Source organism: Bombus pascuorum, chromosome 12 (genome assembly GCF_905332965.1).
Source record: "Bombus pascuorum chromosome 12, iyBomPasc1.1, whole genome shotgun sequence".
NCBI classification, from domain to species: domain Eukaryota; kingdom Metazoa; phylum Arthropoda; class Insecta; order Hymenoptera; family Apidae; genus Bombus; species Bombus pascuorum.
In genome coordinates this window covers 1,538,740-1,566,283 of record NC_083499.1, presented here as the reverse complement: position 1 = coordinate 1,566,283, position 27,544 = coordinate 1,538,740, and the positions used below count along the sequence as shown (strand labels likewise).

General features: G+C 36.5%; 1 protein-coding gene across 9 annotated transcripts in view; it reads left to right on the top strand.

Moving 5' to 3' along the window:
- The window catches only part of LOC132912401 (papilin), a 158,067-nt gene that overhangs the window by 1,700 nt on the left and 128,823 nt on the right, over positions 1–27,544 (top strand). For 8 of the 9 annotated variants that reach the window (XM_060969774.1, XM_060969779.1, XM_060969778.1 and 5 more), the window contains exon 1: positions 1,193–1,417. The exons of the other annotated variant lie outside the window; for it this stretch is intronic. In XM_060969774.1, coding sequence (XP_060825757.1) covers positions 1,395–1,417 — 23 coding nt within the window. In that variant the 5' untranslated portion in view covers positions 1,193–1,394. Of the gene's footprint in view, positions 1–1,192; positions 1,418–27,544 lie in introns of those variants that run through there. 9 annotated transcript variants of the gene reach the window in all.

The window sequence follows — 27,544 nt, the reverse complement described above, 5'->3', positions numbered from 1 at the left end:
ATCGATTATTACTGAGAATTTTCAGTATAGAAATTGGCGATATCTTTGTTTTACGATTTGAAAATATTGACGTAAAATATCGAAAATTTATGGTATATATAAAGTGTCCCAAAGTGTAATAATTATATTTTATGACTATATTTTATGAATATAACCAAACAAAAAATGTTATATAAACATAGATCATTGGTATTGTTGATAGCTATCGTCGTAGTATGCGAATTTTGAAGTAAATCATGCATCTTACAGTCGTGGTCAATCTAATAGTTTGCTATGAGGAATGAATATTAATGGTGTTTCGTGTGAAGAACATGCTAGTGGGTTGGGACTAGGTTCTTAGAAATTGCATGAAATATATTAACTAAATAGATTGATGTTCACCGAAAATCTCTATTAATAGTGCAGAGGTCAAAAGCAAATGTACAAGCGATAAAGTCTTTAATTTGAAAAAATTATAAATAAAGTTGATATCGTTGTATATAAAACATATCGTTATACGTACATATAAACGTTTGAAAACTTCTGAATAAATCCTACACATTATTATAAGTGTTACCTATGTGTTGTATACCGTTTCGTACTTAACATGCTTTTAGGAGAAAAACGAAAAAATACGCTTGCACGTTTTTTCGTTGAGCCCTTCGATTCATTTAAACACCACGATTGGCTTGTTAGCATATATAAAAATGGTAAAATTTTCGTCTATACGAAACAGAAACTTTCGAAAGTGCAATGTGCAAATGAAATAGCGTTCGAACCATCTGTTAGAACCTCTCGTATCTCCTCCATTTCGTGAGCATATTTAGCGAACGATTAGCAAAAACGGACTAACAAAATCCTCAAACAGAAACACCGGTGCAAAGTATATTCAATTAAGTCTGGGATCATCTATTGCGCCGTAATCTCCAAAAAGATGCCGATCTCAAACTTCACCAATGAAACTACCATTACTTCGAATTACACCTTTGAATCTTGATACCAGCGATAAATAGAAAGCATGCAAGAAAGTAACTAAACACACAGACGGTTTTCTAAAGAATCAAATTCCGTTGATCAGTGTAAAAGGGATCGTCTGTTTATCGAGGAAAAAAGAAAAGTGTAAACGAAACGCAACAGCTCGGTGAAAGAGAAAAAGAAAGAGGAGTGAGGGAACGAGAGAAAGAACGAAGGGGGAGAAATTGACGGTGACTTGAGTGTCAGAAGGCCGCAGGCTCGTGGTCCCTGACCGGTCGACGCAGCCTCCTCCCGGTTCCAGAGAATCAGAGTCACGTTCAGTCAGTGGCCGACTCCCGTCCGCGGAGGTGGTGCGCGTTGTCGTTCCTTCGGCTCTCATACCAGTGTCGAGAGGGGTTTTCCGGTATCCAAGCCGTGGGTCCGGCCGATCTTCAGCGGGAATGACGGCCATCAGGAGCACGTGGTTAGTGGACAAATATTATTATATTTATTTTCTTCATTTTTCCTTGGAGCATATATGAAGAACTTTGAAATTTATTATCCATAGTTAGGATACACTAGAGTTTCTAGTGATCAGATATTAATTATTATCGTTGAAAATGACGGCCATCAGGTGCATGTAGTTGGTGGATAAATATTGTTATATTTAATTTCCTCGTTTCTCCTTGGAGTATAAACGGAGGACTTTGAAATTTATTGTTAGGACGTAAGACAGATTAGAGTTTACAATGATCAAATATTATTATATAGGAAATGATGTCCACCAAATGCACGTAGTTGGTGGGTAAATATTATTGTATTGATATTCCTCGTTTTGCCTTGGAATATTTCCTAGAATGTTCATAGTTAGAACACATTAGAGTTTATACTGGTCGAATATTAATTAAGATCATGTAGTGTGGTTCAGATGAATTATCATTCTTGAAGTAAGTGAAACTCTTTTCTTTTCGGTAATTAACTTTATATTTCGATTTTGAATTCGGGGATAATTTCGAGACGTATATCTTCTCATCAATCAGGCAATTATTCGATGATGTATTGTATTAACGACGAAACTCGTAAAATCTTTGAAAATAGAAGGACTACACATTTTTATCGGTCTCATTACTCCGCTTATCCGAGTGTTACGCCACATACGCGCGTCGCGTACAATTGTGACATAATTACGAGGCCGCGCGTCGCATTTGTCCACTTTTTTCGCAGGTTTTTCGACCTTGCATTCGCGTTCCCTTCGAGTCGAGTTGCTTCTGCTTTCGTAAGTGATGTTATGGTCCATCAAGTAAGAAGATAATGCATCAATGCATATTTGCCTGTGCGGGATTGAACGATATAAATTTCTCGTTAATTTATTGTCGTCAGAAGCTGTCTGTTCGGCGCCATACTAATCAGAATAAATTAGGAAATAGTTCAAGTATCAAACTAGATAGACATTTGATGATTCATAGGAGATATTAGAAATGTTTCTATAATTGATGTTTGAAAGTATGGAAAGTCTCTTTTATTCGAAATTCTTCGATCAGATGATTATCTATATAAATATTATAATTTTATTTTTCTCGAAAGAAATTATTTCTCTAAAGACTATATTACAACTCACAAGTTAAATATTTAGTATACGTATTATTCTATTGAATAGAGTTCTTTTATTTCACAAACCTCAATTTCTTTATCTTAACCATCAGATTACTCTAAATTATCCAAAAAGAATTACTTTAAAAGATTACTTTTACAAATACGTATTATTAATAAAGCTTATTGTATCGATATTCTAAAAGCTCTACTAGAAAATTGTCCTTTATCATCATAAAATAAATGTTTGAAATTTTCAAGCATTTCCTCGATTGCTCTATTTGCCCAAAAAATTAAATCCCCTAATCGCTTCGAACAAAATACACCGGACAATTTTCGAAAGTGGGGAAAGAACTCGGTTCGATGGAGTTTCAGTTAATCGAGGATCGCCGATCGAAAGCGGCAAAGCGGTTTTTCTCGCCGGTTTTCCGCCGAATAAGGCATGACTTTAAAAGCGTAAAGTAGGTTCACATGTTTCCGGTGTTGAAACTTAATTGAACGGGGACGAGCCGATAGCTGGGTCCTTCTCGTGTGAAAATTCATCGAAAAATCCTCGGTGCCCGGCTGTTCTCGGATTTTTACGATCCTCCTGACACACAATTCGCATATGCCATGAGAGGGTAGACCCTCTGGCGAGTTCCTCGAGACGCGGACCGGAGACATGTGCACTCTTCTCTCCGAGAACTCTGTTCGTCATTTGTCAAAACACTCCAGCAAAGCTTGTGTGTTGCGTCATGTGTCGTACGGTTCCTCTTTTTTTCCTCATAGTTTCTTTGTAAGCAGTTCTCTTCCTTCAAGGGAGATAAAGAGGCTTGTCGCGTCCTATTACATGTCTCATGAGAAAACCTTATTAGAATTTTCTTTTATTGTCAATTGGACAAATTTCACACTTAGAAATTAATTTCTTTCCACTCATATTTCTCTTCGATTTTTGGTAATGTTAGTTCTATGTGCGGCTACAAATTTCAATTAAATCTTAGGTTAGACTAAATTTTTAGACGAACAAAGAAATTAAGATGAAAGATGTACGAAAAAATATATAATCCAAGAAGAAAAACAGATTTTTACTTATATATTTTTACAAAAGTTTCGGAAAACGCATCGTTGTAAATTTATAAAATTTCTATGAAAAATAACGAACTGAGCACTTTGTCAGATCACCATTCTGATAGTTCTAGCTTTAAGATTCTATGAGCAGCTATTTAAAATTGGTTTAGAATCACTCGTTGTTAGTCTGTGTGTCATCTTCGTTACAACACTGTAGTCATATAATTGCATACGACACTTACCCACTACTTACATAGTAATTTAATCTATTTAACCTAGATGCAGTAAAGTACTATGTATTATTACTACTACCTAATTGCCATGTCAATGTATTAAACATTTTATCGCGTGACTGATCGATCGTAGTACTAAAGGATTAAGAGTACATATATAAAAATGAATATTCAGGATTATCGTACTACATAAGCGTAATTACAGAAATATCGCAATTACCAGGCGTGGATATAGAAAGGAGCCTGCAATGGCTGTTTGCGTAATTCTTTTTCACGCAGTGCTAGTGTTAATTAGAAAACAAAAAAATACTAAATTCCTTCCCTTGCTACTACTTTATTTCAGTAAAATATTTTTTTTTTCGTTAATAAAAATTTTATTTTCGTCCTGACACGTGTTAGCAAGGGGAGTGCATCCGTCGCATTTTTACGAGCATTCGTGTGTCGCTATAAGCTATTTTGTCGTAATAAGTTGGTCCAACATTATATAAGGAAATTTTGTATATTTCGTTTGCTTCTTCTTCCTTTTTTCTTGGAAGCAAAGTTCGGGAAAATTGAAATCCCGGATGAGATAGAATGAATCACGTTTCTTAGTACACCACTGTTTGCTTCCTCTTTTCGATATAGAGAGTAAATATATCTTACGTCAATTGCAAATTCCTGATATCTAACGTGGTCTCCCAATTAAAACGCAGTGTACAGGATTTATCTGACAATGAGTCTTTGAAGACCGCAAGTTTTGCGTATAGTCGATAATTCGCGTTAATATTTCGAAAACGACGATAGAAACTTACTGGAAGGTTCTGCGGATGTTAGTAGAACGCGTCTATGCAATCAATGACGATTGATATAACAGTATTTACTTAATCGAAAGAGTAATTAAGATCACAGGAAACTTCCCACGTACTCTTGCACGCGATATTAATAACGAAGTAGACTGCAGTCTACTTCCAATCCATAGACCAACCTATAAAACAGCATATAAACCAACTAACCTATATAAAATCAATTTTCTTCTTGTTTTATTCTTTAAGTCAAGTACTTCGTGAACCATCCATTCTCTTCATTTTTCAAGCATTCTTTTACAAATTCAATAATTAAGAGAGATAAAACGAATTTCTATCTTCTCTTCATTCCTTAAGCCAAATATTTGTTTAACCATCCATTCTCTCTGTTTTTTTTAAAAATTCTTTTAATGATCAAATAATTAATTAATATAAAAACATTGCTTATTGTATGGTCATTCATTTAGTTCAGGATTTTTTAAACCACCTATTCACATCACACTGCAAGAATTCTTCTACGAATCAAATGATCAATACTCGCAATATCAATTTTTGTTTTCGCTTCGTTCTCTAAGTCAAAGATTTCGTCGACCATCCATTTCCAATACCCTTCAAGAATTCTACAAATCGACACAAAATTACAGTCTTCATTCTTTGTTCATTCTCTAAGCCAAACATTTTTTCAATAACTTATTATCAAATAAATATTCCACGAATCATATAACTAACACAAAATAAGTTTCTCTAAGAGAGTATCTTCTCTCTTTTAACTCTCTTTACATTTGTTCGTAATATCGTTCAAGAATCAGCAAAGTTTCTATCTCAACAACATGGGAATAACCACGATCGATATTTTACATTCGATTACGCGGTTGTTTAAATCATTTTCGGTCCCATATAATAGGAGGAACGATTATTACACTTGGCCTGTATTATCAAGACATCCCTTCGCACATATAATTGCGAGTTGACAATATCTGGCCCTGGCGATAATCTAATCGGTTAATTGGCAAGTCGTAATTCCTCTGGCCAACCGAATAGAATCGCAAAAGCGCTCACGATACATTTTCATACGATTTACGGTTATAACAGTACTCCACCTGCACTGTATAAAGGGTTATTGTAACTGGTAGAGCTTTCAGGTACCATTCTCCTGGTCGAGCCGTTGGCAGGACAATGGCTTATGCTAATTCCTTGCCTCTATGTAGATGTCCTTCCGACTCCTGTACACCAGCTACGCGTGTAATACGTCAGATTTAAAATTCAGCTCGGGTCACGCTCGCGGCGAGCACAAGATTAACCATCGGAGCTTGCGGACGCAAAACGAAAAGAAGATACAGAAGAAAAAAAGAAATATGAGGAAAGAGGAGGAGAAAAAAAAAAGAAAATACGGAGGGAAGGAAGTGCGACAGGAGATGTGATTAATTCCACGTGTCTTATCCCGCGAGTGGTTTCGAAAGTGAATTCGTGGGACTTCCTCCGGCTACAGTTCGCGTTTGATCTTTTTGGGATACTCACTGGTGATTTTTTTAAGTTGCGATAACTGACTAGCTAGATCCTCTCACAATTTATTAGTTGATTATATTAGTGAATCGACAAGTGAATTCTGGATTATTGACCTTTAACCGTTCAAACAGCTTTTATGACTTTAGAATTTTAATTTTGCAAAATTTGCTTGTAAACTTGCTTTTATTAGATATTTATTAATATCGGCGAAATTTCTGACAGAGGCAGAGTGTAAATGTAAATTTAACTTGAATCTAGAGTGAATTTCGTGAATGCGTGTTGTACATATTACCGAATATATGTATTCGTTTAACGCTCGATGGGACTAAGAATAATTTATTTGTGAGATAAGTAGATTTCACACGTAAATTGCTATATTAAAACGAATATGTTTATTGGCTTTTGGTTTCTGCAATTTGTTACAATTGTTAACGTCGATTAAAGATAAATATGTAAATAGTGGCAAACGTGTTGAACTTACGAATTTCCACGACAGTTTATTTTCTGTTTTATTAGAGCTATTGCAGTCACGTGAAAATATTTCCGCACTTTATTTAAGCAGATTATTCATCAATATCGGAATCGGCATTTATTTAATCGCGGATTGGAATTTCGACGTAGGATTTTTCTTGCAAATAGACCATATCGTTAATACACGTTAACGGCGTCATCAATCAGCCCATTCGGGAATCCGCGGAAGAAATGTCTGCTCTGACTCGGATCATCGGTCTGTCTCCCTGCACACGTTCCATTTGTACCCTTTATGACACGAATATATATCGCTGGCAACGTTGAGAAATCATTTTGTTCCGTAATATTCTGTGAGCCGTGTTCGGTTGATGCTCGCTCTCCACGTACAACTGTACAAGACCACCGTCATAACGAAAGAAAATAAAATCCAGATTGGTGCTCCGGGAAGAAACCCTCTGGAAGCTTTAGATCTCGATAGGAACTGTAATTAACACTCGGCCTAGAACTCGTAAAAACTTTCAACAAGCTATTATACCTATACTCGGATCTTTACCTTCGTTCTTACCTTATCTCGATTTTGGTTGCAACATCAGAAAAGAAGTAAGATCCGATTTAATTGCATCTCTGTGATATGGCGGTATCTATAAAGAAGGAAGTAAAGTTTAAAATTTAGAAATTTCTGGTTTAACGATTTGAAAATTAAAAAATTTCCAAGTTAAAAAAACATCCAAATGTGTAAGTTTGAATATATGAACATTTGGAAATGAAAAGATCTAACAATTTGAGAATGAAAGAATTTGGAAAATTGAAAATTAGAAAGTTTAAATATTCGAAACATTGAAAATTCAAGAATGAAACGATTCGAATTATACATATTTCTCCTTCCTATGGTTTCGATCCTAATCGATAGGATCGAACATACTCTCGCAAACACACGATTGTCCTAAAATTTTCTCAAACCGTATACATAGTTACTACGTACTCGCGCCTCAATCCTTCCACGCCCTCGAGGATCACGCGACAAATTGAACAAGCTAAACGCGTCTGTGAGAACCGATTCGGAGCCATTTAAAACGATTAGCCGAGGCCGCGTTTCTACTGTATCCCTCTGCCCGTAGAAAACGATGTCTGTCAAGGTTAATCTTAATGCCTCCAACGACGGACAAGTGTCTGCCCCAGTCATCGTCTCTTTTCTCATCGGTGGCTCTTATGCCTTTCGAACTTTTGTCTCTTCGCGACAGGGTGTCCGTAAAGGGTTGTCGAAATAAATAACCAGGCAACGACGACGAGGAACAAATGGAAGCGCCCTCGAATATGCATCGACCCGGAATTCCCAAGTTGGGAAGCGGTCTCTCGAGTAAAAAGACTTATAAGTCACGGACGATTCTGTGTTTCGCCGGGTTATTTTGGCTCCCGTGGGGAAAGCTGTTATTTCTGTTCCATAAGTTAATACGCACGGTGGCAACCTCGGTACCGGATTCTCGTTCTGCACACGCATGCACCTCCTCTGCCTCCTTATTCCCGGTCGCTCGTGAGATCAGCTCGAAAGTATTGCCGTTTATTTATTGTAGCCGAGGCAACTTGTTGTTTGCCGAAGTGAAATTACTGTTTTCCGTGCGTTGAACTCCATAGCCGCGGAACAGTACTGTCGAAATAGTAGCTTTGATCTCTCGAGTCGAGAAGAGTACGTTTACCTCTGCTAGACTAAGTGAATACATTGCATCGTTTCGGAAGAGAGTAGCTTCGATTATTTTGAATGAGGATGGAAGATGTTTCGGTTGTTTCCGAAGGTCTTGGCTTTGCGACGCGAAGAAAGGATAGGGATGTAAATGATGAATATGACGGTTTACAAAATGAGAATGTGGTGGTTACAAATTGAGCTTCGATGAGTGGTGTTCTACTGTTTCATTATAAATGTTGGCCTTTTATGGGCTCATATTTCAATTAGTTTAAAGTTATGAAATAGTTGATGATTGTTTTTTTCCAAAAGTTTCCTTTTATTTCGTATTGTTCCCGCTGGTATATTGTTTTATTTAAAAGGTTTTAGTCTATAATTCTATTATATCTTTCACTGGTTTCATCATTCGTTTAAAGCGATAATGTTTTTTTTTTTTTTTTTTTTTGAAAGGAACTAGCGGAGAACCATTTTTCTTTATGAATATTACATTTATCCAAGCCCTATCTCTAAAACAACAAACTCGTTCCACAATCTGCATAAAAATGCATCGTTTAAAATGGTCTCTTACGTTCATTCAAAATTTCCATTTTAACACCAGTGATTACTTATTGGAACCTTTTATCCTGATAATGATCTCGAAGCTATAATTTTTATTTAGATAAATGGAATTTTTTCTGTGTCTAATCTTATGCAGCACAAAATTTCTTCGTTCCGTTCTCATGATAAACGTCCCCATGCTTAATGCGTATACTTGGAACAACCGAGTTCCTTGAATGATTGAGAACCGCTTTTAGAGGGTAGGCGATTAGCATGAATTAATAAGAGGGACTGCACGTTTCTTTGATGCAGCCGACCAAACGTCCCTTTAGTAGTCGCACATGTGTGCACGTTGCCTGTAATTGCCACCTATATTCTTGCACAGTAAACGAAATGAACGTCGAGTGCTCATTAAGGTAATTCATCTTTCCTAGTAAAGTGTGATTGAAATGACGGGGTGGTTTTAAGGAACACGTCGAAATACAAAAAAATACCCTATCAATTGGCCCTTTGTGTCGAATAATGTATAAAATCACTCAAATTCTATCTGTTTGTAACGCTCCTTCTCTCTACCACTAAAAATTAAGTATATGTTACAATGCAACGATATGTTATTGCGCTTATACAGGTTTCTCAATACATGAGTCCTCTAATATATGAATTACAGAGCCATCGCAATACTCTATCATATTATGCTACAATATGAATATTATAAATATTAACTGCAACATTTTCATAGTAAATTTTATACGCAATACATACACCTCCTCTATGTTTTCATCAAACTTTGGCGGAAACTTTAACAATTACTATACTAAACACTATATATACTAAGAAACTTATATAACATTATAACGAATATTTTTCACGGCCATATCCCATTATTACAAACTGTACATTTTCGGTATACGGATACAATAATACGGTTACATAATACAAATACAATATTGTAGAACTCTATTTATCTGAACCTGTCAGGGGATGAACAGTTAGTTAATAAAGATACATTTGATACGCAATACGTGTAGGAGTTTACTGATTTTATTTCATTACATACGATTCCTGCGATTAGTGAATGAAAGAAGCGAGAATTTAGATAATCAGGCACTAATTAGAATTCCATATAATAGAACATAACAGGCTCTTCATATTATATTATTAGTTTCGATCATCTCCCTTATAAGCGGTAAAATTTTCTGTCTCTCTTGCAAATCTAACGCATATGAAGAAAATTCTGTAAATGAGAATTACTGATTCAGTAATACACAGACAAATAATTGAGTTATAAGAATGATAGAAATGTAAGAATTTACATGCAAGTTATCTATTTCTATTAATTCAAATATCCTGTAAGCAAATAAATTTCCACTATAAATTTGTATTAAACATTCGCAAAAACTACGTAGTTGGCAACACCCTAACCGAGCTACGAGATACAGACAGAACGGTAGTTGAATGTAACCGAACCTGGGGGTGTAAGTGACAAAGCACAGTTTCGTGAATTAAGTATCACGCGTTTCGAGACTGGGTCCTCAACTTCCACCATTCACGGAACAACTCCAATATCTCTGGTGGTCGGTTTTCAGCCAGAGGGTCGGCGGGATCTTGCTGAATAATTCGAAAAGCCAGGTCAATGGTCGACGCTAAACTTTCGCCGTGGCGCACATGTGTTCTTCCCCGGTTGCCCATCCATGTCCCGACACGAGGCTTTTTCGCGGAAGGAGAAAGGTCGACCGAAAAGGACGCGCGCGTTAACTTCTAGACTTTCCGCCACGACCTTTCCGGCCACGCCATACGACTTTAAATTTACGCCGGCCTGGGAATACCGTGACGCCTATGAAGAGCCACGGAGGAACATTTCAGCTGTTAAATAGATATGATAGCGAAAGAGGCTTTTAAAAGCCTTAAGGCACTCGTTTTGTTAAAATATTTTTGGTGTAAAGTTTTTAATATATTTTTATCCAGAAAAAAACATTTTTAATGATATTAAGGATATTATGGATTTTTTGTTAGTATAATATATATTAAGCAGTTTACACTAAACGTGTATTTACACTTTAGATCACTGTTTTATGGCAGCAAATAGTATTTATATAATATTTTTTTTTTTTTTTTTATTTTGGTTATTTTACAATTTGTCCTTGCGGACATTTGGTAAAGTGTTATATCTTGTTGGTGAAGAAAAAAAAATATAAATAAAAAATAATATAGCATGTGGGCGGCTACCCCCAGCGGGGTGCCAGCTTCGTTTTTTCTAAGTTATATCTTTTATGAATATAATATTTAGTATTTTTTTTATAGTATTCCGTTACTGATAATGTTTATTTGGAGTAAATTTTTTATAGAAAAACGTTTTTCATATAATCTAATATATTTCTCTTTCGTAAAATATTAAACGAAATAAATCTTTTTTATATCTTTCGATATAATTCGATTTGAATGGAGCATAATAATCGAGAAGCTGAGCGGAGAAGTAGCAGGAATGTACTCTGTTTCTATAACTAATTGTAAGATAAATATAGAAAATGATACGTAGAATCTGTACTTATCTAGAAGAAAAATGGTACAAATGTTTTCTCGTGATAAGCATGATATCTTTAATATTTTAACGACCGTGAGCATAAGGGTTTGTTCTGTAAAAATTGAAGTTTTTTATAATTTATATATATTTTCTTTATGACTAATTAAGTATTTTGTTGCTTCAATGAGTCACATCAACGACGTAAACGGTTTGAAATAGCTAGTTTTTTCTAGTTAATAATAGAAAAGATTTGATATTCATCGAATATAGATTTTCAAATGAATACAAGTGTACGAAAGGAAATTCCAGTGAGTGGTTCGATTTCTATTTCCATTGCAACAGATATTTTTGTCTTTCGAATGTTAGTCTGGTTACTCTGGATCCTATATATACATTGTCGATGGGTAGCGTTGGCCGACTCGATAATCGTTTGCGCCCGCAATTTCCGGTACAGAGGATCGACGTACCTTCAGACGTAATACTCAATGTTTTTTCAGTCGGGTAAAATTGTTTGCTAAACCATCACGCGCGGAACAAAGTTGGAACGCTTTGTTGAACCGCGAAACGCCGATATCTTCGAATGGTTTCGTATATGTATATTCTTAGTGAAATTCACGTGGGAATTATTGAAAAGAACCAACGTACTAACGTAGGTAAAAGATACCTTTTTCGAATTCCACAGCGTGGCGCAATTTTTCTTTCAAGACGAATTAGATTTACGTCTCCGGTTTAACGTAAATAAATTAGAGCCCCTTGTTCTTCCCTTTGCCATTAAAAATACATACGGTGGACGAAGATCCATCGGGATATGCTCCGCGTGCTGCTCTTCTACGTGAAATAATAGCGGCACGTTGTATCCTCGAATTCACGAACCGTAGTAGCGGCCAGTCAATTCTTGTCAGCGTAAGAATAGCCAGAGAGTAAGAATTCCATTATTTATGAACTCAATGGACGGAGCTCCATTATTTATAGAATTGGATTGATATTGATGACTGTGGAAAACGGGATTGTACTTGATATTTTCGTGTGGCCTTGAACGTCTATGAGCACGTTTGTAACTTTCATTTGCTAGGAATATTGACTCTTTCTGTCACAATTTTCTACTTTCAAGATGTTAGCGGAATAACGGAGAGCTGGAGCGCTGGAATGTCGATAGACCGACGGAATATTAACGTTCCATTAACGACCACGAGCTACTACTCTGTTTTTTCATGATTAGAACTAGATGAGACAATTATTATCGTTAACACTGAGAAAATTTTTTTATATGGATTTCAATTGATACAATAAGTGGACTGTGGATGTTTATGTATGTATTTATGGGAAATTTAAATGTACAAGAGTATGCTATACATAATATGTAAAAATATATAAAATATTCAAAGTATTCGTCATGAATACTGAAATTAGCTTTTTTGCCTGTATTTACAAAGTGCATAAAAAATAGACAAGTCCCATATGTGATACGAAACGTGATACATATTTGCAACCAAACTCCAAATTCTTATTTGTGTCTTAATCGCAGAATCTTATAATATCTTGCCGTAATATCTCGATGAACTTGCCAATTACGAATGTGTTAGTCAAATGGGCTCAAATTTACATAAAACGTGTTGGACTGAAAGACAATATTGTACATCGACCGACAATATACGTACATATCTCATCAAGCGTTTACTTAATTACATGACAAATATTATACGGACCATACGATATTATACACATAACTACGTTTTCGCATACGTCACAAGAGTTTCATAATTCTACCTAACGTTCCAGCAATTTGGTTAATTGCTTCCCAATGAAGCTTCTCTAGTGTGCAATCGTAACGAGCGCAATTACAGAATTTCGAGGCAACTTATTAATGCACGGTGCATTTTAATATTCCATTGCAGGCTTGAATAACAGGAAGACACGCGAGGAAGGGCGGTGCAGGGGTAAAACAATGTCGTAATAAAAAGTTCGAATCACAACTAACGAGTAATATCCTGTCCCCGATTCCTGGTAACAATGGCCCTTTCGATTGCGCTCGTCTGGTTCTTGCCCTCTCGGTTCGAGAGGGTTGCGTGCTTCTCTCTTTTTACCTTCCTCTCCTCTTCCTTTTTTCAATCCCTGCGAAGGCCCTTCCGTTCGATTTCGTGCGTTCCACGTCTCGAAAATCGGTGGTAAAACTGGCGCAACTGGTCCGTGTCTTTCGAGGGATGTCGTCTGGAAAAGTTCGAGGCTGACTTCGCGGCTTAAATATTTTGCCCGCTTTATACAAGCTGACGTGAAGCCGATAAGACCGTGCTGATGCGATACGATGGTGTCGTGGAACCTTCTTTCTGTCTCGTTAGCTCTCCACTCGCGAGCTGCTGTTCTCAGATAATTCGAAATTTACGCCCGCGATCGATATCAGCCTCCTACCAGAATCGCTTTGAATGTTGAACGCTTTGCTTCTTGGAAAATTAGAAATTTCATCGGACGTAGTTTGCGTGAAAATATTTATGTTGGAATTAGAAATTATTCACAGTACTTATTTTGAGATCTAAATATCAAGATTTACTTTATGATGGTGAGTTTCTAGATGAGTATTTTTTCAATGTCAAACTCGATAGGAACGATAATTAATTCTCGGAAGATTTGACCGGATGATCGTTGAAACTAATTGAATCGTGCTCTTACGGGTTATGAAGTCAATGTACTTGCGATAGCCGCAATGCACTTCGCTTGCAGTGTTATGCCGATCGAATATCTTTGGCCCTTCAATGCATAGCGCGATTATTTGGCAATATTATGTATATACCTACAGTATCGTTCAAAAGACACGATACAGCTTAATTATGCAATAAAATTGATTTTTAAGAACTACTTTCCATTAAAAAGACTGACATTACCAAATTTTATGGAATTCTTTCGTTTTTGTTGGATTGTCTCAGTTCTTGCAGATTGTATAATTTTCACTAGTTACGCTTTAGTTAAGTACAAATTCTTCTATCGATTCTTTCTCTAAATAAGCACAAAATATTCTTCTTTTCTTTTCTTAAATTAAAAGATACGAAAAGGTGAGATCGATTTTTAAAGTTATTTTCCTATCAGAGTGTCGTACATAAATTGACAATTTTAAACAATTTTATCACATTTAGAATTTTCATAAAGGATTAAAAGAAGACATTCAAAATAGTCGTCTACGATTTCTTTACAAATAGTCAGCAGATAAGTTATATTATTTTCAACTCATTTATTAAAGAGTATTATTCTTGAACCATAAATAGCCTAGAATGAAACTCACGGTCTTGCAAAATACATACAATTTACAAAGAATTGGCCAGATTCGTGGCTGGTTAAACTTTGTGCGATCTCGTAGCGCGAAGTTACAAGTTCTCGACCAGACCTCGAGCCTCTCGGTTTTATATTTTTGAAAGATGCGCAAACTTTTCGCCGAGACGTTTCGCAACAGTATTAACCGTTCCATGAATTATTCCCGTGGTTGAAGTGATTCATGCGCCACCATAACCTTCCATCCTCGTTTATACGATAAGGATATTTCACCACTCTACTAGAGAACACTTTACGCTATTCCTTCTCTCTCGTTTGCTTTTCCTTCTTCAACTTCCATATACTGATTAGGATATACTAGTCCGGCGAGCAGCCTTTAGTCTTTTTCTGAAATTTTAACGCGATTCCCGATGAGATAAATAGTCGAATGGTTGATAGGCAGTAAACTTCGAGCTTTTAAATCTTCTAGAAAGCTTTAATCTATCGATGTAATCGAATTTGTTATTGCAGTTCCATATTTCACGTCAAAAACACGATTTCCTAATACATATTCGTTTTAAGAAGTCTAAGAAATTGAAGTTAATCTTTCTTATGGAACGACTTTTACTTTTAGGAGATCCATATGAGATTCTCTTAGAAATGGGTTACGTAGAATCTTGGTATCTCAATCACAGATAATAGTGATCTTCCGGACCGAAAACATATTTAATGGTTTCGTGATACTTTTATCAAATAGAACTGTTCTCCACCGTTCGACAAATTTACATGAAATTCTCTTACAAACGGTATACATAGGATCTTTGTATACACAGAGCTTCATTAATTACAGTTGATAATAATTTTCAAATGTTGCAAAGTTATTCAACTGTTCCATGAAGCTTTTATCCTACGAGGTCTAAGAAATAAAAGTTAGTCTTTCTCACAAAATAATCAAAACGACAAAACATCTGATTCCCAAGAAATTCATACAAAATTACCTTAGAAATGGAGGACACAGAATCTTCCTATTCCACAGCTTTACCTATCACATTTGATAACAATTTTCTACGTGTAAACGTCATGAGCAAATGGGACTACATAAGATATTCTTTGACTATAGCTCTTCAGATCCGTTTGTGAATTATCATATGCACCGATCAAAGAGCATCCTGTATAACCACAATCAATCCACGGCCTCTGCGGTGGTCTATGGAATGTCTCCTTAGATCCCGCATTGCTGAGAGCTCATGATGTCAGCAGCACCACGAAGGGACCAGTGAAGCTACGAAGGGAATCGACGCCGTCGAGTATTCCCTGTTGCAACGTAACTATTCTCCGTTGCATTGTTTGATGATGGTAATTACGAGAGCCGCGAGATGCCTGGCAAAAGAAGCAAAAGGGTCAAGCATGAAAGCGATGAGAAAATGGTCGCTGGTTCCTCGGCAAGCTTCACCTGTGTGTGCACGCGTCGTGATTCTTTCTTGGCCAGGATGATAATGCTTCGCGGAAAAAGAACAACAAGCACAGTGCACGGTTCATCTTTCGATGATACGGCGTGATAGGGATGCGACCCTCTAGCCTCGTAGTTCGAGGGGATCAGGAGAAAGAAACTGAGAATCGTGGCTGCGAAATTGAGGACGGGAATGAAAAGGGAAATGTAGGCTGCGATGAACGCCCTGGAAGTGAGTGGCTAGTTTTGTTTGGATCAGATTTTCGCTTGGAAAACCTTAGGGGATTAGTCCGGAATAAATCTCTTGATGGGATTGCAAATTGAGTAGCTTGGGAATTTATTATTCGAAGGAGCAAGTGAAGAGGCACAAAGCAGTTGAAATTATTGGATTTGAAAACCTTGGTTGTTGGAATTTTATAGGAGGGAGAATCAAATGCGATTAAGATTAATCCTGTACTGATAACTGTCTTTCAAGTATCAAATTCTTATAAATTATATATTTATGAAATTATACATAGTATCGTAATCTTCATACGAAAATGAAACAGTGAATATATTGATCGTATTCTAAATTTTGATAAGAGATAAAAATTGAAAAAGATAGGACTTGTTTCAACTACTTACTGAACATTAAAGTCTGTTTAATTACGTGCCAATAGTCAAGATCATAATATAGTAACGAAAAAAATATAGAACCAGAATTTTATAAAAAAAAAGACAAAGTTCTGTGTAACCTTGTTTGACCTTGACCACAACACGATCCTTTTTCGATTAAAGGAAGATTAAGGCGAAGATGAAGCTACGCGAAGAATGTTGTTAAGAGCGAAATTTTACTGTTTCGTTGGACGTTTATCGAGGGATCACCGATCAGAAACGAACGACCAGATGGCCATGGAGAATTGCTCTCGCTACGTGTTCTACTGGAGGCAGGCAAAAAGTCCGCGATTCGTTGCTGGCCACCGCGGTGCAGCATGTTTTACGATCGCTTCTGATGCTCACCGCCGTTGTTGCATTAAATATGATTCACATGGCGATGTGCCACGATCCGTGCTGGTGAGCCAGACATTCTGTCTGTCGGGTTCGGGCTATTTGCGTTGTTGAAATTCTGATCGCAGTCAGGGAGTAACTAAATTATTCAAGATATTGGGGTATATTGAATTAGGGAGATATTTCTCATTAAATTATATGGGGAAAAATTTACTTTCGGTAGGGGGGAGGTTGGAGTGGAAATTTTTGAACTTCTCGGTTTAACTCAGCTCGATAAATTTAAATAGCATTTTTAAATTTAAGTGAAGTTCTTTGGGAATTTATTGACGTATTTAAATCGTTTTTCATACACCATATTAATTTTAGACATATTTATGATCGTAATATTATTTTCGATATACAATTTATTTTTAAAAATATCGTACATTTTAATCGTTTTTAGATTAGGGTAGTATTTTTCTTTGATACTTCTCTAACATTGTAACAAACATTATACATACATCACATAACTAAATTGTCATTACACAATTATGATAAACATTATAACTATACTATATATCTATGGGAATTTTAAATGTGCAAACTTGTATAAAAGTACATAACATGCAGAATTATCCAAAACGTTCAAAGTATGTACAAAAGATGAAACGAATTTCCATTCAGTTTTGGTTCTTTGACTGTATTCGTAAAATACATTTATGCAGATACCCACACCCCCTTGCCAAAAATGTTTCCTTTCACCCTCGTCGTACTCCCCATACTTCTTTTAATTCCATTTTCCAACGAACGCCATACACAACTATCCAACTATCCGTGGAACGAAGCCCATACGTAGTGCGAGCACGTGGCGCGATAATCGCGCAGAAGCGACCACGCGTCGTTCGATCATTCGCAGTGGCGTCCCCGAGTCCTCCGGTGTGTTCGCTAATTTCGTTGGACGTGTCGTGACGCGTATATCGCGGCTATCAGCGTGGAATTTCTCCGGGGTCGCACATCCCCGGCCGGGGTGGTATTCTGCGACCCCAGCAGCAACTTGTTGCTTCCAGTCGTGGCGTTCTTCTCGGTTCCTCTTTCGGGATCGACCGGCAGAGTTGTCGCGTCTTGCTCTTGCACCGGCTCGTTCTTCGTCGACGCCTGTGCGTTCTCTTTCTGGCTGGTAGTCGGGGTTCTTTCTTTCGCGCTCCGCCGCCGCCTCTCGTCTTTTTCCCTCTTTCCAGGAACGATAGAACGCCCTTCGTCTGCGACTTGTCCGCGTTTATGTTCTCCTGGTATCGCGGAGGCCGGACGCGTCGCACTCTGTTGCTCCGTTCTGGTCGCCTCGTCCTCGTCGCACCGTCGCCGACGCCTATGCCGCTTTCTCGTCGACTCACACTGCCGCCGCTCGTCCCCCGACATCCCAGCTGTCACGCGCCCAGGCTTTTCTCGTCCCAGCTCTTCCTTCTTCGCTTTCCTCGTTCTTCTTGCGATCGCGTGTGCCGTACACGACGTTCCAGCGTCGCGGCGGTGGTATACGCTGCTTTCTAGCCGGGTCGAATTCGCGTCGGCTGCCTCCTCCACCGACTACTGATGCCTTGATCCGATGTTTCTCGATGTAGAAGAGCGCGGTCTCGTTCGACACTGCGTCCTATCTTTTTTCTAACTACTTCGGTACTGGTATACGTGCGAAGTCTGTCTAAAAGATATACAGTCATTTGACATTAAAGAATTAATGATGTATAATACATATTTACGTAGAGTAATGGCGCTTTAGATCGTTCAAAGCATTCTCCTTAGAGTTTTGATCGTTAATTTATACAATAATTTGAGACGAACTTTTTTGGCACGTTATTAGTTGCCCCGTCACGTTTTCATTCGATAACGAAAAGCTTTGGAGAAAGTTTCAGTTCTTCAATCAAATCTGAATTTTAGGTTGATAGACACAGGTGATGCAATACTTTGTCACAACTTAATTGTAAATTAATTATATATTACAATTTAATTAATTAATTAAATTCAGTGATTAGACGTTATATAGATTCACTTAATAATTTTCGCGACTGCTTTATTGTCTACTAAATATTCTTATGGAAGGATGGTTGTTCACATATCCACACAGTAAAGTTTTAATTATTTTAAATTATTATTAAATGGCCACAAGATCTGTTCCCTAAATATTTCAGATAGGTGCATAAAGTTTTAAGCTTTCCATAGAAATGGGATTCGCGTTGAAGAACTTTATGAATACGAAGATTGTTCCTAATGCAAGTTACATTTGTGCCGATTTCCGTCGACCATCAATGGCTCAATTGCTCAAATGGTGTTAATAGGTATGACAGAGTTGCAGTCGTTCTGATAATATGAGAGGATGGAAGTAATTGGTTCTTGAAAGGTAACATGCGCACACGAAACGTTTAGTTATATCGTTTAGCTTTATCTTTATGGATATTGTCGTGTGTCAGGAGGAGATACGCGAACAAATTGTTGTAACACGCGGACAACTATGTGCTAACGATTTATAAGAGGCGTCAGCTCATGAATTTTTATCGAGGAAGGAAGTTAATCGATTCACATAAATTGCTCGAAGCATTCAACCCATTACGACATCATACGGGGCCAGTTTTCTCGGTTCAAGTTGCAACACCTTTCGATAAAAACTTGTTCCGCTAAATAACGTCATTACGATATGTTATTTAATGATTATTACCTGAGAAACGTTTGACAAAATATGATTTCATCCATACTCCGTCCGCACGCGGTAAGAAAATAAAATCACATTAATATCTGGTTTGGAAAATATTTCTGAAAGCTTATTTCGATTCAAGATACATATGGCAGAGAAAATCGTAGCGATGTAAATTAACATCCTGAAAATTTGATTTTAGTTATGTATTTCAATTTTTTAGAGTATCACTTCTCTATTTTTACAATTAATTAATTTATAGTTTTATTAAAACTATGTTTGAAGCAGAACTTTTTCGTGAATCGATACAATACAATGCATCTTTTATAGCGATAGACACAGAACACTATTTCTTGAAAAATAGCAGTTGATCACTGTATAAATCTTACAAATTTACTACGCACTTAAAAACATGTTAAAAAATAAAGAACTAGAATCAACAAAAGAATGCGTGTATATAAAAAAGACAGAAAAAGAATGGTGAAGTTGAATGACGTTTCACCATAAATATTTGCAAATACCATGGGGTGCCATTGTATCCATTAGTTTGTTCTACGTATGATGTGTTTCGTTAGTCATAACTGTCTTCTAAAAATTATTATCGTCTCTGCACGAGAAGAGAAGCCAAGGTTTTCGAGCATCAAGGGGCGTCTGCTTCGAGGTACGCCTTTCTTCGTTCAGACCCTTGTTCCTTTTCCATTTTTCCTCGCTTCTTTTTCTTATCACTGCAAACGAGACCACGGTGGCTTTCGAGGGCGACTAATAACAGAGCAGACAGTTTGGGACGATTTGCGGCGCGGCGCTTCACCTCTCGTTCTGCGGTCAAAAAACCGCAGAACACCCAAAGTCTGGACGAATCCCAAGCCGCTGAATGGCTGTGGATTCGTTCATCCTCGAACAAATTTCGCCTTTATACGGCCGCCTTTGATAATTACTTTTCGTATCCGCAGCAAAAGTTAATGAAACTTATATAATATGAAATTAACGATATATCGACATTAAGATACTTTTAACTCTATTTATTGATACTTTCATCAAAGTTACAAGCAATTGTAACAACTCTTTCTTTGTCTTAATTTTTAAAGATAGAATTCATTCAGAATTATAAAATAAAATTTAATGTAAAAGAAATATAATATAACCTTCGATTATCGTTTTGCAATTGAAGCCGAAGTAATTAAATAAAAGTATACATTTAAAATTAAATTCAACGTTAGTTGAATACATTAATAAACAAGCTACATTCAGACAGCTGTAAAATTCTTTCATCCAGCCGTGAAGAAGGTCGAAGTATAATACTCGCACATATGTAAAGACATCTTGCCAGACAGTTAAAAAGATGGACGACGCTTTTGGTTCACGTTGTATTAATGGTACGCGTCGTTCCCTCAAAGCCAACGCTCATTACGCGAAACTTCCGGTGCATAGATCGCAATTGCAGCCGCGGCGCAGTCTAACATTGTAAGATGAGAATGCAGCAGACTGGAACTTCCATCCGCGTGCACGGTGCGGCAGCTTCTCGAGCTTCGAATCAAATTGTTCTCGCTTGACGGGTCTCGGGCAATGTGCCGATTTAGCCGGACATCGTTCAATTATCCTTTTCTTTGCTTTGGTCTCTATTTTATTAAATAAAAGTTCGTTCTTTCTTTAAACGAAACGATACTATGCGTGGAATATGTATAAGTCTTTAAATAATCTGTAATTTTTATTCTTTGTTTTTTTTCTTTAATATTTTTCTTAATAATAAATAGTTATGCATAGATATTATCAAATTATTGTATATGGAGTGTATTAAAATTAATATTCTATTTCTTAGAATGTTGTAGACGATAAAAGAAGAAAAATTTGCGAACAGTATATATTTCATTCTACTCGGTTAATTAGTCTTTATAATTGGTATTCATTATGAATGAAAGAGGAAGCTAGCAAACGATCGATTAGAATCTCTCGTAAGCACAAGCATTTCAGCTCATTTGCTCAAATTCAATTAACCTGATATTAGTGTTTGAAATAACAATATGTATTTATTGTTCCTTTTCCGCTTGGGTAAACGCAATGTTACCAAGAAAACACCTCCATAATTCGTCGTCCATGTCGTATTGTAATTCTGTTTGCGATCATTTATTCGTAACATTGACATAACGATGTTCTTTTATTAAACCCCTTCCGGAAATGAGTTCCTTAGTATACGAGGAATTTTATTTATTTCAACAAAATTTCAATTGTACTAAATATCACGTAACAGATAACATTAAGTTGTACATTTTCTAAGCGAATTTTCCTTCAGATATAAAAATTTACAAGTATATTTTTCTCCAATCCATTAAAAAACGAAAGACTTTTAGTATAAGAACGATTAACATAAAATTGAAACAAGAAATCACGCATACATAACGAAAATGCTTTGTTCAAATTTTCCACAAATTCAAAATTTTTTTTATCGATAGTAAAACGTGATTGAATCAAAGATAATCCACAACTCGTATCAAGATCAATTCTCAATCGTGAAAATTTAAACGCGATCCAAAACAACTCAGAGATCAATCTTTATTAAAAGATTCAATGACAATCCGTCCATATTTCGCCCCAGTTAAAAATTCCATTTTTCTACCAAATACCTATCGAACTTTTCATTTATTTTCACACGAATACAAATTTCATTTCAACCAATCGAAAAAAGGTCAAACAATTCTCATATATTTCGCGCGATTGTTCAATTTGCGGCCTCGATCCCGAGTTAAATTCCTAGCGTGCTTAGTTATAGGTTTCCGATCACCATCCCGGAAACATTTAGACTGCTCGAAGCCCGTGTGCCGCGCCGTTCCGAGTGCCGGTGGTCTTTTCGAGGTGTGGCGATCCTCTCGAGAACGCCTCGATTTCGTATCTCCGGCACCCGGTTGAATGTAGGACAGTAGGACCTGTTTGTCGAAAGAATTCTAAAGCGGGGACCCCATTACAATAATCCCTCACGTGCTCGTACATCCCCCTCGAGAGGCTCACTTCATCGTCTGTTGGCTGCTTTCATACCTGCTGATCCTTTTCAAAACTACTACTCACACTACTGAATAATCATATAAGAATTGTAGTACTTTTCTAATAGCTATTTTAGCTACCACTGTACCACCGTTCAACATAGTAATAAGAATCACAACTTTGCAATATCATGTATGAAAGAAAATTTAAGAAAGTTTTCATTTTTATTATCATAACATTATATAGTTGTATTTGTTTTTTTTGGTTTTATTTTTTATTGGACAGAAAGATACGATTACATAAGAGAAACGATTATTATTCTACGGTCGACGTTTGGCTTTAATCGATATTTATTCGCATGACGTCAAACTTTATTCTCTTTTACTGCTTGTGAAAATCCACAACCACATACATACATATGCGTATACGTATGCGTTCTAGTAATATAAAGGTTACAAAAAAAGGTTACGAGTTAAAGAATTTTGTTTTCTTTTAAAATTGAAACACCCCAAAAACTGTTAAAATAATTAATTATATGTATAGTATAAAAATTAAATTTTACTATAGGACTAAAATATAATTACTGGTGCCGTTAGAAAAATGTGCAAGAAATTCCAAACATTTCAAAAATATTTCTTTAGATTATTTAATGATCTATTTTTTCTGAAGATGGATGATATAACCCGATAGAATTGCGCGGTTATATTTAAATAAGGAGAGAGTTACGCGACGTCTAAATTTAGACGGCTGGAGTGCGGCTGTGTTGGACGTTTATCGGAAACATCGATTTGTTAGGTCGTGAACATCGCGAATTTCTTGCGTTGACAAATTAATTCGTGATTCCCGTACGGACAGACACAATCTGTCTCATCCTCATGCTTTCTAACCTGAAGTATTACATAAATATCATGATAACGAACTATTGCCTTTATAACCTTATTTGTATAAATATTTAATATTTCTAAAGCAATATTGACACAGAGATACATGTATATTTCTTGCACGTCGAACGAGACGATTTTGTTACTTACCTCCTTACTTTCTACACGTAACATTTACGTAATATTTAGGTATAGTAGGTAAACTTTACCTCATATTGCGAGTTCTTCGAAGAACTTAGTATTAAGATCTGTAATGTACGTACCATTATAGCGAAAGCGTTGTATAGCATTCACTAAAAAATGTTACATTCATAAAAAACGTTTAATCCATATGAATTCTAAAATCAATACTTTTAGTGTAAAAATATAGTTCTCCATTTGTTTATGGGGATATTATATCAGATTAACATTAGAACGACTAATTGGATTATTTTAATCAAGGAATCGATAAAGCTGTTATTTTTTTCAATAAGTATAGTTATTCGCAATTTTTTGAAAGTCAGTATTAATTCTACTAAAAGCACGCTTTTATAATTATTAGACTGCGGATTTTTATGCATTTATAGGAAATTTAAAAACGCAAAATTGCACAGGATGCACATAATACGAAAAAATATATAAAATATCCAAAGTATAATGCTTTCTATAATATTTGACAGGTAAAATAATTTTCTACCGAGATCCTACTTTTTCATTATATTCTCAAAAATCCGAATTTTCATAAAAAACTGCAGTCTATTAATTACGAAACTAGAAAAGTAATAGAATTTCGTAATTCTGTCGTTAACGGAATAAAAATCTATCTTCGCTGCTAGTTCGCTGTTCGTTTTTACATAAACCGTCCTTGACCATCTTCCCGCTTCCCATCGACGAAACACGAACTGGATCTCAGTAGGTCGCGGTATTCCAAACATGCCATTATAATGATCCCTCACGTGTCCAAGGCGAGCGTATCTTCTGTATAAAAAGTCCTCCATTGTGAATTACGTTTCGAGTAACCGCACAATGAATCAATGCCAACAAAGTACTCGAGCAACGACTTCTTTAAACCACCCCCGCGCTGTAACGCGACGCACTCGCACGGCTATATCCTTTCGAACAAAGCCCGAGATCCTTTCGACATTCCACGAATATCTTACCAGCAACCGGCCCCCCTTTCCTGCCATGGTCACTCGATACACGTCTCACGTGCACTCCAAGTACCTGGCACTCGAACAACGTCGAATTTCGTGGGTCGTTTGTCGAAAATTTATTAGAGTTTATTGGAGGGATTGTTCGTTACTGTTATAGTTTCGTTAAACTTTACTTTGTTTGTTAGTAAATCTCCTTTATGGACAATACGGAGTATGGTTTACCAACTGACCCAAGTTGGATGAAGTTCGCGGATAGATTAAGTTTCCTATGTTTAAGCGTGGTACACGTTATGGTATAGATAGGGAGGTCGTAAAATTGGGTGATAATTGGAATAAGCGTGCTCCAGACGTTGGGATAACGAAGTTGAGAGAATTGCGGATAGTGAACGAGAAGTTGAGATTTTAGTTAAGATTGTATCACCAAATTTTTAACGTAAAGGAGATTTTTTGGCGAAGTATATTTTGGTGACCGTTGCAGTTATTTTTGGTTGAAGATTTTTAACATTTCATTAATAGGTATACTGCTTGAGTTATGTCCTGACCAGTGTTATAATTTCAGTGATTGCTAGTATTTGCATTTTGTCAACTAGTTTTCGTCTCTTGCAAATAATGCTTTTACACAATAGGAGACCCGTGCGATAATTGCTGACTTTTAAATTCTACTGCTTTCCTATTGTTCGTTATGTTATTCAAATAAAAATTTCGATGTAAATGATTGGTCGTTCGGCATGGAAAATGGTTATAGCAGAACGAAATAAAATTTCGTGCTAGTTCAGTTTTCGAGATTTAGAACGATACAGTTTTTAGTGAAAACCGGCGAGTCAGGTCTCGGTTCGAGTCGTATATTTACGTTTTCGAGACTATTGGTTTAATAACTTTCCGTTGGTTATCCATGTTCGAATATAAAATGAATAGAAGACGATTAAAAAGTGAAATTATACTCTCTATACAGTTTGTTTGCAAATGGTAAACCCAGACAAGAATTAGCTAGAATTCTAAACGAGTATATCAACGATTCTCATCTATGTGTGTAATTCCAGCTGATAAATTCACCGACTATGGAATGATATTTACCATAAATTAATACCTGGAACTTCACAGATTAATGCTTCTAACAGCACGCCATTTACCTACTTCAATCCTGAAAAATAAAATCGCAGACGATTATATAAAAGATTTTTATCTCATAATTCCACTAATTACGTAATGATATTTATTATAAATTAATACCCATAACCTCACAGTTTAATATCTCTAATAACATACCCATTTATTCGCTTTAATCCTGAAAAATGACTTGCCATCGAGCACACAATGGTCGCTGTTGAGAAGATCGTTTAAACCATAAAAGGATTTTGGAGCCTTGTCCCAAAAATGGAATGTCGATCGTCAATGCCTTCCAACGAGTTTAGAAACGAGAGTGTGTAGAAAAGAAAACGACCATTGACCGCCGTACATTTTCGTCATCCTTACTCTTAACTCACGATATTCCACGGCATGACATAGCATAATACGTCGCCGCGTCGTGTTTCTCGAAACTAGCCCTTTTGGTATGTAGACGCGCGTCTGTGCCGCGTTGATATAGTTTGGATCTACTGAAGGATTATAGCGTTTTCGCGGGAGATCGATACGTTTTCAGAGGGTTGAATCAGTTGGAAATGGAAACGCATAGGAGCGGCGAACAATATCAAACGGTACCACGATTATTCGAAGATTTTATCTCGGTGAATACTCGTTTCGAAGTGGTTCTATCTGGAACTCTCATCGTCCGGCAAATGTATTCATTGTCACACAGCTTTGCGTTTCATCGTTACGTTAAACAAATAGAAAATAACAATATCAAGATATAAACCAATTTGAATAATTTTATTTGATAATATTTTTAGTATCAACACTGTTAGTACAGATTCTAATTTAATATTAATTCTAAATTTTTAAGAAATTTTGTTTGGTAATTTTAACTTAAGTAAAAGCGTATGTTCCTTTTCTTTGAGAGGGAAGAATTAGAATTTGTGGTTAGAATTTTTTGAAATGAAATTTCATAAAAGGAAAGAACGCGTAAGGGGATAAAAGAAGAAAGGAGACCGATTACGTGGAGCTAGAGTTACGAGAGAGTTTCACTATCGCGTAACTGATCGAGCTGATCGAGCCACTCAACGAATGTACGCGCCAGGGATTCAACTTCGAGTAACGATCCTCGAATCCCACTGATTGCACGTAGATCCTAGCCCGGATTGCAGTCTAATCTGTAATAGAATCTGCTGGGATTCGCGCGGGAATCAAATATAAACGAGACTAGTCAAGACGACACCAGACGACACAATCTCTCACTTGTAGTTCGAATCAAAGATTCTGTTTATCCAAGGCTAGTAATTAAAAATTGTTTCAAAATGTTGCTCTTTAACCTATTAGGCAAGTTATCTCTCAATTAGAAACTTCTATAATCGTAGGATTAAAAGTAAAACGAAGAAAGATCTATTTCAATTTTACAACTGACATAATTTTTTCTATTTTGTTGAAATAACATGCAATTTTTTACTTTTTTTTTTCGTGGAAAATTTATGAGACAATTAATCGTATCTAACGATGGAAGAAATTTTGTCCTTGAACATTGAAAATCTTTGGCCGCGGCTATAGATAGAACAGAATCGAACGGAACAGGATCAGTCGAGGTGTGAGAATATCACGAAATCGAGCGTTTATTGGCACGATATCCGGCAGAACCAACGCTCGCGGTTTTCATCGTGACGTCAATTCGAATTCCCGAATTTTATGAGATCGTTGACATGCTAGCGTTCACTCGAGCTATCCGGAAATCACGGTCGGCTCGTTATTGGCCCGTTGCAATCGATTCAATAGTTCGTACAAGTGCGTTGATCTCGTGGAAAACGTCGCGTATCTTTTTTTTTTTATTGTTCAACAATTG